General features: G+C 43.9%; 1 protein-coding gene across 6 annotated transcripts in view; it reads right to left on the bottom strand.

Moving 5' to 3' along the window:
* The window catches only part of DNAI1 (dynein axonemal intermediate chain 1), a 151,123-nt gene that overhangs the window by 54,931 nt on the left and 77,731 nt on the right, over positions 1-18,461 (bottom strand). For all 6 annotated transcript variants that reach the window (XM_080371158.1, XM_080371159.1, XM_080371155.1 and 3 more), the window contains one exon: positions 1,044-1,133. In XM_080371158.1, the coding sequence (XP_080227284.1) occupies positions 1,044-1,133 (90 nt within the window). The remainder of the gene's footprint in view (positions 1-1,043; positions 1,134-18,461) is intronic.

The raw sequence follows: 18,461 nt of genomic DNA, 5'->3' as shown, positions 1-18,461 counted from the left end.
GCTAAGTACATCCCAGCTCTGGCAATTTCAGAGGTAACTTCACCTCAAACAGATCTTAAAACAGTGCTTTCCGTATGGGTATGGACAAATTTATAACAGAAGGGCAATGAATAAGTAGAAATGGCATTGTGTTAAGTGGATGCAGGTCTTAGAAGTTGCACTTAAGGAGGTAAATCTATGTGCTCAAGGGACAGAAAAAACCACCAGCTTATAACGTGGTAACACAGTCAAGCACAGATGAATCACAGAAATGTTGCAGAAGACCCTCTACTACATGACTTGCTGTCAGAGTCCATCTGCAGGCTCATATTTAGGGCAATTAAATTAGTTTTTAAGTAAAGAATTTGAAAATCTTCAAAATGTAAAATCAAATAGCCAACAGAAAAAAACACATGTTGAAATTCAGAGACATACATTTAAGGGTCATTTAGGGACATTAATGCTAAGTTCCTGTGAATGTATGTACTCTAAAAGAAAAAGTGATCAAAGGCAGTTGTGTTGAGTGTGTGCTAGCAATGTCATGGTAGGGGGAAACCCTCTGCCTGTCTGACTGCATGTTGCCATCCCACTGCGAGCTTACCCAGTGCTACTTTGGCAGCAGGGGAAGAAATCTGCACCATCCCTCTCCCATTCTGAATTCAATACATAGGGGAGCATTTTAGGGGTAAGAGTCTTAACACTGGGGAAGAAAATAGATTGCTCTGTCTCTGGATGATGCCCCTGGAACACAGAAAGTTTCAAAGCAAGGACCAGTCTTGAACTCCTGCAGCCTCAGGAGAATGATCTCATACTCAGGCCCGTGGGTTGCTACAGGTGCAGGCAGGATGAAGGTTAGGTCCTGAGCAAGGGGCAGAATGGTTCTGCTCACTTCAGAGTTTAACATGGAGCCCCAGACCCAGCTGTGGCTGCACCTACAATCTTTTGCTGCCACTTCTTTTCAAACCTGGCTCATTAAATATAAAAATAAAACTAATGCGTCATTGAACTTTGGAGGCAATTAATCATAATTTGGCTGGGAAAAGAAATCATCACCTACTGTTTACCTTAACTAAAGTCCACGAAACAATCCGACCATCTGAGGAGACGGAGAAGAAGTTCAAATTGTTGTCCATGTCATCCTTCTGCCACTTGACCTTAAAACAAGGAGATAGTCCCAGTCAGCACAAGGCACTCAGCATTAGTCAGACAAAGTTCCATGCCCTTAACAGGGTCTTCTGAAATCCTTCCTAAAAAGCAGCTGGTTGCCACCCCAGAGGCCTGCTGGTTCTCAGCATGTTCGAACACCCTTACCTTCACAGGCAGTTTCAGAAGTGCCTCCAGCTTCTCCTGTCACTCAGTTTCTTGCAGGGATGCTCTAGAGAGGGGGCAAAGTCCCACACCCGGGGACTCTGCACCTGCCCATGGCCATCTCCCCCAGCAGTGTTAGGACCACTGCCATTAAGGATGGGCCTTGTGAAATGTTAGCTATGCAGCGCTTTGCACTACGGCACTATGCATCATCCCAGAGATCCCCTAAGACACCTCCAGATGACACCAGTGGTGCCCACAGAAAGGACTCAAGACACCTGAGTATATCACTGACCCTCCACAAACTAACCCCTTCCCATCTGGCTAATTACTCCAAGTGCAGTGCCATATGGCTACCCTTCAGCCAGACAACCTCAAATTAGCTTTCTGTCCCTATGCGGAGTGCAGATGAGCCCTTGCAGACAATGTGTGACATAGGTCCTTGGAGTACTTCTGTTTCAGAGAGATGAAAATGTCTCCATTAAAATTGAAATCCTCCCTACACCTTCAGAGCATCTGTCTGCCTGGTAAGGAGATCTGCCTTTTGACTGTGACAGCTCAGCAGGAGAGATTAGAACTCAGATAAATGGCTTACAGTTTAGAAGAGACATTTCAGTTAGACCAAAAGCATTAAGAACACTCGATTTTCAGATCTGGGAATTCAATCAGACTGAAGGGAAAAGGATGAGTTGTCATTGGGCCTGTCAGCACACACTCCTGTGGGCATCTGTCAGTTCAGGATGGGGACAAGCACTTCCACAGGTTCTGCTGAGTTTTCAAAAGTGTATCTGTTTCTGTCCAAGCAGTGCAGCAGATACATTTCCCTAAACATCATCCCATAAACATGATAAATGGGCATGATTATCATAGAGCTTACTAAATACTCTACCTAATACTTGGTACCTATTCCAGAAGACAAGCAGCATTCTCAGTACTTTAATTACACAGACTGGGTATTCTGATGATACTTCCTTGGGATAAACTGTGTTAATTCTCTTTTGTAAAATTGTTTATGCTGTGAAGTTCTGTGGAGCACGAAAATTCAGCAGGAGACTCAGCAAAGAGTAATTAATCCTTTAGTGAACATGTGTCCTACCTAGAACACACTATTCTGAGGATGGAAAAATAAAATATAAAAAGAATCCATCTAGGAATACATCAAAATGCAGTTTCATGTCCATAAGGCGCAATTGAAGAGACTTGAGTAGCATATACCTTTGAACATCCTTGCATAGGAGAAATTTTAGGGCTCCAAGTGGAACCACTTTGCTATCTGGCATTAAAGGAATAGTGCAATTCAATATGGCCTAGAATAAAATGGCTAGAGATAAAAAGATAGGTTAAATGGCACATATGGAGAACAGTGATTTCCATGGCTGGCCACCATGCACAAAATGTCCTGGGTATATCTATTCCAGGAACATATCCCTGGGATCATGAACTACTGCTGACAATGATGGTCACCTGCAGCTGCTTCAGATGAAGGGGTTGATGTAGTGAGGAGTTTTAATTCAAAGTGAGAAACACAGAGTTCAGGGGAACTGGTTACAAACACACACCCATTGTGTCTCATACTGTGCACAGAAGAAGAGTTATGCTTCAAATCAGAGCTTTTAAAAATGTCACTCTAAAATTGTCTGACAAGAAGATGTTTTTATTTCTATGTCCAACATACCTCTCCTCTAACTCATGTTCTTCTCTTCAGTTTACTTTCCCATATACTTGGGAAAACCAGACATACTTCTACACACCTCTAAGGCAAACTGTGTTCACCTGAGGTAGGGGAAGATATTTAAGACAGTATCTCCTACAAAAACGATGTGCAAAGGTTTTGCCATTTAAACCTGGGAGCAGTTAGGACAAACGGCTTAGATATCCTCTGCTGAGACAGGACTACACTGCAAGCAAAGGGATTCTCCAGTATCTGAAACCTGCAGCCTGAACCCAGCAATGCCCTGAGCTACATGTGGAAGACAAATGCAGGTGACACATACCTGTACTCAGTCAGCATGGTTCTGAGCCTTCCTGAAGTCTAAAGCCACCATCCTGGTTGCTTACACAATGCACATGCTAGAATCAAAGCTGGTCCAGACCCTCCCTGAATGAAGAGTCCCAGCTTGCCCCCTCTCAGTGTACGTCTAGATGCTCATTAGTGAGCGCTGCTTGAGTTGTGCAGGGGCAGATGCAGCTGAGTTCTCAGCTCTGCGCTTGCCAAGTACAGTGTAAACATTTTGCACCTGAGCTAGAGCCAAGTGACAGCCCATCACAGCAGTGGAAAATACATGGATGAAGGCTCAGCAGCTGGGATCCACCCCGAACACCATGTGCAGACACAACTCCTCGGTCCTCAGGTCTACGCTAACACATATTGCAGAAACCTCATCTAGAGGTGAATGACAACAGAAGTGCTATCATGAGCTCATGTTTGTTTTTTCCTCAAGCCAATTCCTTTCAGCCTTCCCCAAGTGAAGAGCTTTTCCCCAGGGTTTGCCCACTCCAAACACCCTCTCTGTGATGGAGATCTATTCAAGTTTTCTATTGTGGGTACTCAGTTAGGTGTCACAACTACTTCTCTTCATCCCTTACACAGACAGGGGGTCACCAGCCCCATAAGGTAAGTAGGCTGATTTGCTTGGGGTACTCCTGCTCCTACATTTAAAGCAGTCCACAGCACCTGAGTTAGGTACATATTGTAGACAGCTTGAGCACAGTCCCTGAAGGGCATTAGGACCTGCCCTCAAATGACTGTCAGCAGCTCTCAGTGACATTAGCATGAATTTCAGAAAACAGAAATTGGCACTTACTCCTTTCAGTTTTCCTTCAACATCTCTGACACCTTAATAGTATTTGTGATCTTTTTTCTCCTGATCTCTGAATCCCATGAATGCTTATTAAAGTAATTAGCCATCATGATACTGCAATCAAGTCGGGCATCTGATCAGAACTGGCCTTTTCTCTGCTCCCAGAGGCCCGTGAACACGGCACAACCTCCTGTCATTAGCACTATCTGTGCTGTGCAGGGTGGAGCATTTGACGAGAGAACCAGGCAATTGTGTGTGTAGTGGCAAGAAGTTAATCTCCTGAAGCATGTGATAATCAAGCCAGGATTTTAGCTGCATGAAACAATTTACAGCAAAAGTTCAATTATGATACAACTAAGAGTAAAGTACCACATGAGAAATGAAAGTGTGTGTAAACTGCAGAAAGGAGACAAGCAAACCCAGCAGCAAGTCATTTGCTGTGCCTGATCATGATGAGACCTGTAATAAAATCACGGATCCACTGCTATTTTTTTGTGTGATCTTTAACCTGACTATTTTTGTAGCGCAAAATCAGTGTGTGAAACTCGTTGCTGTTAGAAGAGCCTACGATTTTTTAATTTTTATTTCTTAAAACCTGTTTATTTATAAAGAAGTTGAGACTATTCAAACCCCTGTTTCATAGAAAAATAAAGATTAAAACCTGCATGTTCACTGCCATATACAGCAGGTTAGCAGGGCAATAATCCATCCATTCTTAGCAAGGAAATACTTCCATCTTTGTCCATGGCAGCTGGTAATGGCTCCTGTCCAGCAGGAGATAAGACCATTTATTCAATCTGATTTGAAAATTCCCATGTTTCTGATGTCATTCCTATGTAAGAAATAATGTTTGATTACTTTTCACGGCACAGAGGCTGTTAGTCACACTGACAAAATACAATTGGTCAAAATCATCCCAGCCATGAGCCTGACTTGATGGCTTTGCAGGCAGCCACAGGCAGGATCTGCCTGCCTTTCTTACAAGATGACACCTGCTACTGCAGACACAAATCCCTCCGGCTTGCCAAAGCTCAGCTGTGGGGTGCCAATGCAACACATGCACATTGACTGATGAGTAATTCCCTCCCTTTCTATTAATTATCCTTTAAGGAGCCCTTTGCCAGCATTGGAGTACCATGGCCCTGCTGACACCTGCCTGAAGTGAAATAAGAGCATTTTGCTCATTCAATGACTAAAATAATAGATAAAGTCTGTCACAGTTAGAGAAGAGGAAAGACAAAGGCATTATCAAATCTATAGGTCACTCCTGCACAAACTAGCTAAATAAGACACTCGGATGACTCCAGCAAGCAAACAACTCCATGGGCTGCTGAGGAAAGTCCCTGCCAGTATGACCTGGGGAAAATTCCTTCCAGTGCCAGCCTGGCAATCAGTACAGTCCTAAGCAAAACCATCATGGCAACGCAGGGTTTGGAGGGACCCGAAAAGGGTATCTGTCATGCTCTGAGGCAGACTGGACACACTGCTACCACTGGTGACAATTCACATAAGGCTGTTCTCACAAGCCTCCAACAACAAACACTCAACAACCTCCCTGTAGATACATCAGTGCTTAATTGGCCTTTTACAGGAAATTTCCTTTACCACAAGTCAAGCCAATTACTCCTACCATCTCCCCAGCGGACACAGTGAATGATGGTTTATTTGCCTTTTTATGAAAGTCTTGAAACAGGCAAGAAAAGGTTGCTGTGTCACTGCTCCTTTCTTTTTTCTACAAACCCAACAAACACAATTGCTTCAACTGTTAGTTCCAAGTCCTGCTCTCCAAGCCTTTACCATTCCTGTTCTTCCCCTTCAGCCCTTCTCTGCAGCTGCAAGCACATGGTACAGGGCTACCTGTAGGCATTAGCAGACAGGAGTTACAACCTCCTTTATCTTATATTCCAGCTAATAAATCAGAATGACACATGTGCTGCATATAACATTGCTGACCATTGGCAGTGATCTGCTACACTCTCCCCTTCTGGCACTTTGCTGTCTAACCAGTCATCCCCTGTTTCGTATCTGTGTATTTAATTTCCCCTTTCTAAACATAGTATTTGCTCTTCTCTTTATTGAATTTCATCACATTGATTTTGGGTCTTTTTTCCAATTTATCAAGATCATTTTGAACATAATCATGTCCTGCAAAGTGCCTTGTCCTCCCAAGGGGGCTTCACTATTCTGCAATCAGAGTTATTAATGAAAGTATCGATCAAAAGAAGACTAAGATTAACAGGTACAGGGTCTCACTTGAAGCTTCTTCAGAGTCTGACAGCAAGCTCTGTATAACTGCTCTTTGAGCACACTGCCTGAGCCACCTGAGCAGCCTCTTTATGGTGATTTTGCCTAATTCATATTTCTCTGCTTTGGTTATAAGAATGTCACTGTGTGAGCCTGGATCAAAAGCTTAAGTCAAGTCAAGATGGATAGAGGTGATAACCTTGACTTCCTTCCCCTTTTTCATGAGGCCCATTTCTCTGAAACAAAAGAAAGAAAAGAAATTATACTGGCTTGACAATTTATTCTGGACAAATCCGTGTCAGCTTCTCTGAATCACCTTATTATCTAGACATTTACAAATGGTTCTGCCATTTATTCCAGTGTTTTTTCCAGTCATCAGAATTGGTCTGGCTGGTCAGTAATTCCCTGAGTCCAGTCCTACCATTTTCCTCCAGATATTTTTTCACTTCTTCCAAACCTTCAAGAGCTTTCCTCCTTTTCATGGCCATGCTTGTCCTACAGGCCAGAGTGCAGCCTGATGCACTGCTGTGCTATCACCCACACTTTTGAAGTCCCTGTGGCTGGCTTAGGATGCCTCTAGCTTGGGTGAATTGTCCAGACACTGGTTTCTGGGCTCTGGTACCTTGTCCATGTCACTATCCCCCCTGCATGCACAAAATGTCCCTTCAAGGAAGCACCTGTAGAAACCTCTTTTGCCAGACATCAGCTTACAGCTCTTTTGCCAGACATCAGCTTACAGGATCACTGAAAAATGTTTTGGGATTGATGACCACAGACTTTATATGTATCGTGTTCCAGTTCTCCATGCCACAGGTAGGTGAACGTGTGTGAGTCCATAGGCAATTGCAGAGTGATGCTTCCCTTCATCCATGCCTCAGAGCACACCCCAGCCCAGCTTCTGAGTCAGGGTACTCAATCAGCTCAGGTGCTGTAAATGGGGTTGCATATAAACACTAGGCTCTGCTTGAAATACAGGGTGGATGTAGCCCAAAACCTCCCTAAAACGCCTGTTAATGGTTTGAAATTGCTCTGGCTAGTTCTTTAAGTACTCCAGGGTATGTTTAAGCCAATCTTGCTGATGAGCAAGAACCTGTCTCATCTAAATATTCTTTAACGTGCTCTTTCTGACCTGTGCTTTCATCCTCTTGTTACATTAATCATACTAAGCAGCCAGTCTCAGACACTTATTGTAAGATTAAACAATACAGCATCAAATATTTAATCCTCCATACCACTCAGTATTAACTGAAAGCTTGCTTTAGTAATGAGTTTATATTCTTCATTCCTTTAACTTCTAATGCACTTCCCAAATATTTTCCCCTTTCCTTTTATGACTCAGGATAATCACAGCTCATTTTGAATCTTCACTTCCTCTGTATTAATTTGTCCTTGTGCTTTTCTTTAAAACTCATCTTTAGACACATGTCCTTGTTTCTGTGCTTCAACAGTTTCTTTGTAATTCACTGCCGAGCTCTGGATGCAGCTGTACGGAGCCCTCTCAGAGAGCTTGCCATTCTGCCCAGCCCAGCATCTCAGGCAGTTTACCCATTTGGTTCAGTAGCTGAATGGAGCCACGGCCTCTTGCAGGAGCCTAGCACATTTGCTTCCCAGTCACCGTGTTTTCCCCATATCTTGGGCACACAGGGATAAGCAGGGAGATTCAGACACTTCTCCTTACACTCATACAGGCTGAAGACTTTGACTCAAGGCTTCCCACTGGCAAACATTCACTCCTTGAGCAAGCATGCAAACACAGCAACAGAACTAGCCTTCAGCTCACTCTAGCTCTGCCTGTCTGGCAGCAAAGCACAGGCACAAACCCACTGTCAAAACCACATTTCTCCAGTGTCATTATGCATAAGCCTGGACCAAAGCAAAGCGCCAGCAGAGCTCTGAGGCTCTCTCAGGGTAGATGAGCTGAACATGTGCTATGATTTAGCAAAGGCACAAGCAGTTTGTCTGCATCCATCACACAATGGCCCAGGTCACCAGCTGACAGATGAACACAGTATGGATGCTTGCAGAGGCAGACACACCAAACTCCAATCAGAAGTTACCCATCCAAACCTGGCTGTGTTATTCCAACAGTGTGCACCTTGGTCCGTGTAGAGGATACATGTTGCTGCTATCCTGTTTTTCAGTATGCCTCAGGATCATGCTGAGGGCTCATGCTGAAGTCCTGATCTATGACAAATTGCTCCATAGGCCACATCTTCTGGAGCCAGGCTGATCTCCCCTGTGCTCTGATGCATATATTGTCATGGGCTCCCCTGCAGCAGTCTCCAATTTGAGCTAAAAACCAGTTCTCATTTCTTCCCCCTGTCACCTTCAAATGTGTTTCTTGTTGGTTCCTGCCAGCAACTTTCAGCAGACGGCATCCAGAAAAATCAAGTCATTACGAGCAGAGAAGAAATCTTTCACGTTCTCCTCCTGTCAATGACAAATTGCCACTTTTTTGTTTGTTTCCCTCCCTGTGTCACTTGCCTCTGCTGTTTGCCCAGGGGATCTGCTGTGGTGAAAATCTCCTAAGACAGTCAGTTTATCCTGAGTCCACTGACTTTCTGTTTTGCTGGAGCAAATAGTTTGTCCCTCCTTGCTCCTGAAACAAAGCAGTGCTTCTACAACTAAGTCCCCAGATGCCCTCTATCAAGGACATTGCCAGCTATTTGTTTGCTTCTTTTCATGCACCCCAGCCTGGCACCATAAGTGGGCCTTGCCACCTCACTGAGTGTCCTCAGCTAGCTACCAGAAGTGAAGACAAGGTCAGGCACCTGAAGGAGTACATGCAAAAAGCAAGGCTGCTCTCCTGCAATCAGTCACAAGAGACCCCAAAAAATTATTCACCTGGTCACCTACAAAGCACAGGCTACTTTACTCACATGCAAAGTAACTCCACATCAGTCTTTATGTAGCAACAGACAGGCAGAGCAAGTTTTAGAGGTGAGAAGCAGGGCTGCGTCTGGAGTCCCAGTGCTAACTTGGACAGCAGTACAAGTTGTCCTATGAGGAAGTGGGAAGAGGGAATACAGAAAGCTTTACTCCTCCCCACGGTTAGTTGGGATGAAGGCAAACAGTGAGCTAAATTCAGATGACTCACTTTGACTTGAGGCAATAATGAAAATTTTAAAGAGCTGTGATAACTGAGTGCATACTCCAGGATTTAGGTCAAAGCAGCCCAGTCAGCCTCTTTGCCTAAGTCCATACTTGGGGGAGAAAGAGCTCCTGGGTCCTGATTGCACTTTGGCCACACTGATACCACTGTGGCAGGAAAAGACCTGGCTGTACCCTGGCTGCGCATGGGTCTGGGTTTCCTGGCAAAGGTAATCCCAGGCAGGCAGGCAGGCAGGGAGGAGCCATAAGCCCCAGCTGGTCTCTTAATGAAGGTTACCAAAACCATGAGGTGTCCTGGATGCTCATCCTGGAGCCAGGATGGCAGTATACAGCACAAAGGGCTCCGGCCCTGTGGTGCATGCTCAGCAAGAGATTGCTGGTTTGTATCACGGCTTTTTACCATTCCTATTACACTGGGAAGCAGACAGCATTTCTGCTGTGGAACATCTAGCAAGAGTGAAAGATCTCCAAAAAACCAAGAGTTTTGGTCAACATTGTCATAGAAGGCATTAGTTCTTGATTTTGTTTTCAGAAGCCCTGCTGTGAAAGCCTAGTGCTTGTCCCCATCCACATCCCTGAGCTCTAGAAATTATGCTGGTAAAAACACAGTGAATGGGTGAATCCGGCCACAACTAAAGACGGGCAGCTGCCCCAAAGAGGAACGATCAGGCCTGCCATATGGAGGGAGCTGGGCTGCCACTGTCAGGGTCAAGAGTCTTTGCACATCCAGAAACTTCATGGAGAAAACCAGCCCTCACGAGCTGGGGGACACTAACACCTTTCTGCTACTGCCTGAGACACCTGCATGGGGAAGAGGCTGGAGACTCTTTTGAGGAGAAAGGTACTTTCGGGCCACAAGGCTGGTGCCTGCATGGAGCCAAAATCAGACAGCCCAGGAAGGTTCATCTGAGCTTCTGCCTCTTAGACCCCATTTACTGTTTACGAAGAGGAAGGCAGGTCCCACAATGAACCACAGGTAAAGGTATTAAGGCCTTCCTTATTTCAGTGCCATATAAAAAGATAATTTGTAACTAGACATTTAACAAAATTAACTTTAAGGAGCACAATCCCGAATGCTGAGATAAGATGGATATATCCAACTGTGCAAGGCCTGATGAAATTTGGCCTAAGGGCCAAAGGGAACAGCTCTGAAGCAATCTATGATTCATTACAGTTATCCATGAAAACCAGAAGACAGAGAGGTCCTGGGGGATAGGAACAAGGTGAAAATGCCCACAGAAAACCCAAAACAAAACCTGTCTTGAGGCACAGGTTAAAGGACTGTGGACCAGTCAGCCTAATGCTGGAATAAGGTATTAAGTCATCCATATGTACGTACAAGGTAAGAAGATATGGAACAGTGAATATGGGCTTGTCAAGGAAACATCTTGTCAAAATTTATTTCCATCCTTGGCAGGGTAATGGGTCTAAAGGATTAGAGGAAAGGAGTAGATGTGACTTACCTTTAATTTTGTAAGGCCTTTGCCAAACTTTTTGTGATGTTTTCAGAAGCAAACTAAGAAAAGAAGATCTAGAGGGAATTACTATGAAGTGGATGAGTGATAGAAAATGAATTTTCAAGAGTTATAACCAGTGATCTCCTGACCACCTGGGAAAACATCTCTAGATGGTTCCCACAGGGACTGCCCTGGGTCCAGTTCTATTCAAAATTTTCATTATTAAGTTGCATAACAGATTACAAAATACATAGAATATTTGCAGATGACACAGTTTAAGAGGCAGAAGATCAGGACTCAAAGTTATCTTGACAAACTGGAGACACAGTCTGACAACAATAAGGTAAAATATGATAATGACAAGTGCAGAGGAACACAGAGAGGAAGAAGAAAGCATATAGACACGTAGGGAAAAAATGTAGGGCATTTCTGACAGTAGTGCAGAAAAGGATCAGAGGCTGGTGCAGGAATCATCACAGTGATACTGCTGTAGGGGTGGGGGAATTACAGAAATCCTTTTCACGTGCATTAAGAGGTGTGTACCATGTAAGCCATAGTAGGTAACGACTCCAGTCTGCCAGTACTGGTGAGGACAGCCAGACCACTCAATCTCATTTTGAAGAAAACACTTCAGAAATGATAACAAAACATCTGTGATGGTATGATGGGAAGAAAAGAACACTCTCAAGGCCTCTGCCAGTTCTCATTTCTGTGATTCACTAACAGTTCCCCAGTTCCAGAAAGGAAGGTTTGGCCTGATTTTAATTCAGTCTCACCTCTCATGAGTTTACTGCATGTCATGCTCAACCACATTGTGACTGCTTCATTCACTGCAATAGATGAAACTGCTTTGTATATCAGACAAGACTTTTGAGTGTGAATAAAAGCTGATGGAGAGATATAAATAAAAATTACTTTGATTTACATACACATACATATATAATCTTAAAAATAAATTAATTGGAAAATATCCCTATCTTAAAATCTGGGGTTTTCTTTTAAATGCAAATGTTCTAGCTATGACAGTAATCTACAGATAAGGGAGCTGCTAAGGGAAGGAGGTTCCTCAGTGCTATTCTGTCCTTTGTAGGAAAATTTATTGATGTTTTACTGCAAAATCATGCAACAAGACGGAATGGATCAGCTCAACGTGCTTATGCCCCCATGACAGAAGTCATTAATGAGAAAAGGTCTGCAAGGACTAACTCTCCCTAAAAGTGAGCTAGTAATATTTAAATACTTGGCTGTACCATTTGCATTAGAGAGGAAATGGTTTAGACAGCTGATGAATGTTCAAAGATCAAAATGTTCGAAGATCTCAATGCCTTCCAGTCAGCTTGGGCTTTCTTCACTTCTCTTACATCTTTAATGAGCAACTTTGACCTAAGGCACTCCCTGCCACCCTATCTGAAGCAGAAGTAGGGATTTACTCAGAGTCTCCTGGCTTTACCTACTGTATTTTTGTGTAACACAGCTTTCCTAGTAGTAACATGCTGGTTGGGAGGGTCAAGGTAACTGACAGTTTTGATAACCATAGACAGGTACTAAAACAATGGTTTCATCTACAAGTAAGTTAGGCAGCATCCAAGGCAGCCAGTTTGGCAGGACCATAACTCACCAAGCAAGGATGCAGGAGGAAGAAAGCTTCAGCTTACTGCTATGATAACGAAAAGCATCTCAAAACAGGCACAGCACAGCAGTGTCTAAGGTGCTCCTGGAGCAGCCCTTGACCACAGGCTGTCAGTCACTTATGTCATGGGCGTAAGGTTGGCTGATGGCTTTATTCATGGGTACCAGCAAATACCAGGCTCATCTGGTGGAAGTTGTTTGCTCCAGCAACAGGCAACAGCAGGAACTTCCCAACTATAAAATTTACAAATGCCTTCTCTCATTCTAGCAGCACATGGCTACTTGCAGGCTTTACTACAAGCATTCCTGGGGTGTTCTCCTCACAGTCCTTGAAAGCTTGCTGGTTGCTGAGGGAAAAGTTAGATGCATTCACCAGCAGCAAGGACACACTGGAAAATAAACTCCCATGCTGTATTTGGTCCCATAAACACTCCTCTTCTGAAAATTACTTATCTCTCCTAGCTAGATCAAGTGCCTTCCACCTTGACGGTATCTTCCTGGGACTCGCAACCCCAGACACCATCTCTTAAGCACCAATGAACTGAAGGGCACAAGATCAGCAGACAGGAGCAAAGAATCTGGCCAACTGCATCTGTGTGTTCACATATCACCCACAAATTTGGTGTGCTGAAAAAGGGTAGCAAAACATCTCCTACGAAAAATGACATTTGGTGATACTGGAGGGACTCAGCACTGAGTTGACCAGAAAGCACAGCCATGGGAGCACCACTGATGAAGGGCAAAGGCCCGGCCTGGTGCCTGTGCATCACTTACACTTCAGAGACTCAGATTTATCTGGAGGAAGCAGAGCTCAGTTATAAATAGCACTGGATAAGGCTGCCCCTACTTTCAGTTTGTTTTCTTCCTGCTGGGATTCAGATGCTCTGCTTTGTACAGCATTTCACCAGGAATCTGTTTGCTTATTCCCCTCACAGCACTTTGCACTGTATTTATTAGGCTGGTAAGTTAACAGGCAAGGAGCAAGGAACCAGACATTAGACTCTCACCTGTTTGTCCCATCAGTGGCCATGTCCCCATGTCAGACAGAGCAGGCAGCTAAGTGATGGGTTCCAGAAGCCAGCAAAGCTCAGGGGTAATTAACCAATTGCAATTCACAGCTCTTGGTTTCAATTCTGACTGTGCTCATTGAGCAAGATTCCCTATTTACAGACAAAATATGAAGTTTCACATTCTGTGTGCAGGGAAAGCAGACACATGATGGGCAGGCTCGCATCCAAATCCCTAAGCTCTCTGATGCTGCTAAATCAAAGACAGCATCTGTAATGTGCCTTACAGAAGTTTCCCACCACCACAGGATCAAGCGGGCTCATAGCAGGGATGGCCAGAGATGGCCCCAGGGCCTGCCGGGTGCTGAGGGTCCCAGATACTGCACCAAGCTGTGGCAGCTCATCATGGCTCCAGGGGTGGGAGAAGGATGGGAGCCACTGCCAGCCCCAGCTCCCCACATTTTGCTGTGATCTGTGCAACCTTGCTTGCACTGTCCTTGCCCAGCTTGCCTCTAGCTCTGCCCTTATTGCTCTCCTATCTCCATTTCATCCTCTTTGGAGAAGCACTCTGTTGTTTCACAGGCTGCATTAGTGCCATTAAGACCCATCTTAAGACCCATACACTTTCTACACCTATTTTGAAGATCAATCAGTAGTCAAATTTCATAGGCCAGCAAAGAAATACTTTTCTTCCACTATGATCCAACATAGTGTCCTGATTCCTATTAAATATTTAGCTAGCATTTGTGACTGCTATAAAGCAATACAACAGGATTCAAAGGCCCAAGCAACCAAACAAATGTGTTACAACTTCTCTGCCCTTTTAAACATCAGGCTAACATTTTCCAACATCCCAAGGCCTTCAGGTACTCTTAAATTTTATAAGTAAAGTTTTCTCTGCAAACTAGCACCGATAAAACTAACAAAGAAAACTATTTATACTTTTGTTGCAGACACCAGAAAAGAAATAAACAAGTGGAAAACCCACAACAAGATGGTTCGGATCTTAAGTAAAAGGAAGAGGAGAGAGAAGAACAATACAGGACTAGAGGAGAATCTATTTAGGAAGCAGCAGTGAGAGCAGAAGGCAGAAAGTAAGTTAAGTTTAGCATCTGTATGAAGTACAGAGGGAAAGGCAGCATCAAAGCAGGAAAAGCGCCTTTTCAGTTACATGATCTGCAAGGGATGCTTTGCAAGATAATTTCTAATGCACAAGAATCCATACACAGTGCACAATTTAAAAATAACCAGCTAGAGAAACTGAATCTCCAGAACATACAGTCTGACACCATTTCAAAACATACAACACTGAAGTTAAAAGATCAGGAATTTTGTTCATTATTGTCAAAGACACTTAGGAAGAAGCATTTGGACACTTAACCTTGTCTAACCCTAAAGTGATTCAAAAAGTGTCCAAAAGTTTTTGAACAAGGTACAAACATGCTGCAAAAGATTTTATCCAGCATCTCTGCCACAGCAGCATCTTGCCCTTCCTGCCACCTCCACCATGACTAAATGAGCCCAAAGTTTCCAGATGAATTTCTGTGGCTTAGCAGAGCCTTTCCAAAAAATGGTGAAACTTGGCTCTGTGGGAGACAGGATTTTCTCCAGCAGGGCTGTGACACTGCAGTGAGCAATCCCAGCAACTAAGGACAACCAGAAAGCTGCTGATCTTGACCTTGTTCTCTACAGCGAGCATATGGCAACCCCTCCCAAGCACAGCCCTTCTTGCCCACACTTCCTTCCAGGAGACAATAAGGGAGCAAACACATGACAGTTATTTGTTTGCCACTAAATGTCTCACGGTGCTGCAGCAAGGTGTGTGGTGTCAGGTCCTCATTAGACCAGCACAACTGCTGCTGCAACAGCCTGTTCCTGGACTCAGAGTTCACTGTAGGGGAGCAGGACTGCAGCTAAGGACTGCTCCCACAAGGAAGCTTCTGACAAATTGAGGTCTCTGGACCCCAAATGCATCCATGCAGTCCCATGGATGCTCTTCCCATGGCTCCATACTGCTATGAATGTGCTGAATGATTGAAGTGACGTCTCTGGTGAGGATACACTGGTGTCCCTTACTCCTGGGACATCAGAGGTTAATTAAACTTCTTGCCCTGTTTACACTGGGTCAGGTATGCAAGGCAGGGCTGGTAGCAAGAAAAAAGTAGTAGAAAGCTGGGGCTGGATAGAAAGTTTGTCTGTGAAGACACTGCAGTGACCTAGCATGAAAGAAGCAGTTTGCTTGTGTTACTCTAAGAGCTTTTGCACTAAATGATCTTCACCATCAGGTTTCTGCTCTGTTATCCCTTGAAGCTACATTCTCCCGCTTGCCAGATCCTGACACTCCTCATCCCTATCTCAGGTCCAGCCTCTTTGGTTTTGGGTCTTTGTCACTCTCCTCCCCTCTCCAGATTTCTGTTTCTCCTATAGAGTTGGCCCCTAACAGTATCCTCACAGAACTGAATGTGTTTTTTTCACTGAACTACTCCCAGCAAACACCTATTTTGTGTTCCTTAGCAGTGGATGCAACAGGATGGGCATTGAGCCTGTTCTGAGACAGCCGATCTTTATTCTGACCTTGATAGCAACCTTCTGTCTTTTCTTTTTCTTTTATTTCCTTCACATCAAACTCTTTGTTTGCCTGAAGCCAAAGGAACGAAATATTATGTGAAGCAGTAACATCTCAGAGACAATGCAATCTGCAGAATCTGTTTGTCTGACTGCAGATGACAGATTTAGGAGACTGCCCGTCATCAGAAAAGAAACAATGTGCTGGTGTTACAGTGGATTATGAACAAAATGCTTTTTCTTCTCCTAAGTGCAGCAAATACAACCAGCTTCCTGGAAAGGCTTCTTTTTTCTTTTTCTTTTTTTTTTTTTTTTTTTTTTTTTTTTTTTTTGTGGAGCTGTGCCCAGCAGCAAGGAGTGGGGTGGAGAACAGCAGCTCATGCTGACTTTAAAGGGATTCTTAACTGAGCTCATTTACTTCCATCAGCAAAACAAGACTCAGTGAGTCTGGAATGGCTTCTCACAGAGTGGCTTCATGACCTGCTAAGAGTCAGTGTAGACTTATTTAAGGACTCTGAACACAGAAAGCAGAGATGAAGAAGGGATCACATAATTATGGGGCATATTCCAGTAAGCAAGTCTCAGGTATGTTTTATCTGGTTTACGTTTGAGATGGGACTTCCACAAGTTCTGCTGGGAAACTATTCTGCAAGTTGACACTCCCTCTAGTTTCCTTTGGCAGTTTGCAGGTTATTACCATCCTGCCTTGTCTTTTTTGTCCTAACCATCAGTGTCACATTTAACCTGAACAGCATTTGGTGAAGAATTAGCAAGCAGTGGCCAGGCTTTCATCCTCCCATGCATGAATATAAGGCAGAAAATAATTCTTTCAGGATGCCATCTGAAGCTCCATGGTATCAGCAACTCAAGGAGGCCAGATCAGCTTCAGTAAACTAACAATGAACCAGCCAAGTTGCTTTCCCAACCAGTGATCACCACAGCAATTCCAAACCATGCTGTACACATGGGAAAGCCTGCCACAGCTGAGATTTGCTCTAAGCACAGCCAAAAGAAATGTTCCTTTCGCTGATCTTAGGGTCAACACTCTGCAGTGGGAATTTAGTCAGTAAATTCTGAAGGTAGGCAAGTAAAAAAATAAGTATTTCCAACTGTCTGCAGCACTACTGGCTCCGTACTAGTCCCAGCAGCAAGCAGAAATAACGACCTTTTGGTTTGATGTGAAAGTGAACTAGAAGTACACAGTGGAATCAAATCTGTTGAATAAGATGTATTTTAGGAGGAAGCCTTAACAGCAGAAACGCGTTGACACAGCAGATAGTTTTAGTTATCCATTCCTATTACTGAACTGCTCCAGCTTCCAAATGCTTCAAACCTTTCAGCGATGAAAGGTAAAAGGAAAATCACTCTTCTCAGCTGTAAATAAACCCTAATCAACTTTTCTAAAAAAAAAAAAGAGGGGAGAAAGTAAGAACAAAGCGCAAAGACTGGAAAAGGGAGAGGCTCTATCCTGAGAGCTCCTTCCCTGCAGGGTGTCACTTCTCCCCAGAGCAGACTGCTGTTGTGGGCTCTGGGGTGCCAAAGCCTAGTCAAGTTGTCCCACTTTGGCCACCCTTATTAACACCCAGAGCCAAGCCCTGGGACTAATCCATTGGCTCAAACAGATACCCTGTCCAGGGACTTGCTTTCTAGGAGTACTCAGTGCTGGAGGTGATGGGAGTGTGAGGATTTTGCTGACTATTTGGAGCATCATCTTGATTAAAGTTGGGTTTAGCTTAACCCCACATAGGGCTTTTGCTCGCAGAACATGACCAGTGTGACACAGTTTCACAGGAATTGTCTCCTTTTAAGCTGATGTTCGCAGCCAAAGGCAAAGGCCTGAATTCACTGACCTAGGAGACCAACTCTAGTCCCATGTTCCTGTAAGTCCTAAGCTGGTGTATTAGTTACATTGCACTTCATGCATATACATTCACATGTCCATGTTTGTGTTTATTCCTTTCTGGCTTTGGGTCTTAATCAATTGGTAGTAAGGAATTAGAAATGCGTAACTTCAGCCAGAATTTTCCATTATTCACAATATAGGAGCACTTAATACATAGAAGACGATTGCCAAATCTATAACAAGCCATTGCTATGCTCTTTCAAAATATGAGTATCAGGCAGACAAACTTATTCTTAGGTAACAGAATTGGAACATTTATATTGCTCTATTTCGCTCTTAATAGTGGACTATGTTACATCAGCTTTGTTATATGCAAACTTACTGAGCTATTACTAAGCCACTGAAGATGAAATGGCACAACAAAAGAGCTGTCAGCCTGCTTTACTCACTTCCCATTTTGATTCCATTGTGTCAGGGCTGTATTTTTTCAAAAGGAAGAAGCCAGGCAGTCCAAAGA

Source organism: Falco punctatus (genome assembly GCF_963210335.1).
Source record: "Falco punctatus genome assembly, chromosome: Z".
Classification (NCBI taxonomy): domain Eukaryota; kingdom Metazoa; phylum Chordata; class Aves; order Falconiformes; family Falconidae; genus Falco; species Falco punctatus.
Note: the sequence above shows the minus strand (reverse complement) of the source record. Positions and strands in the feature narration are given on the sequence as shown.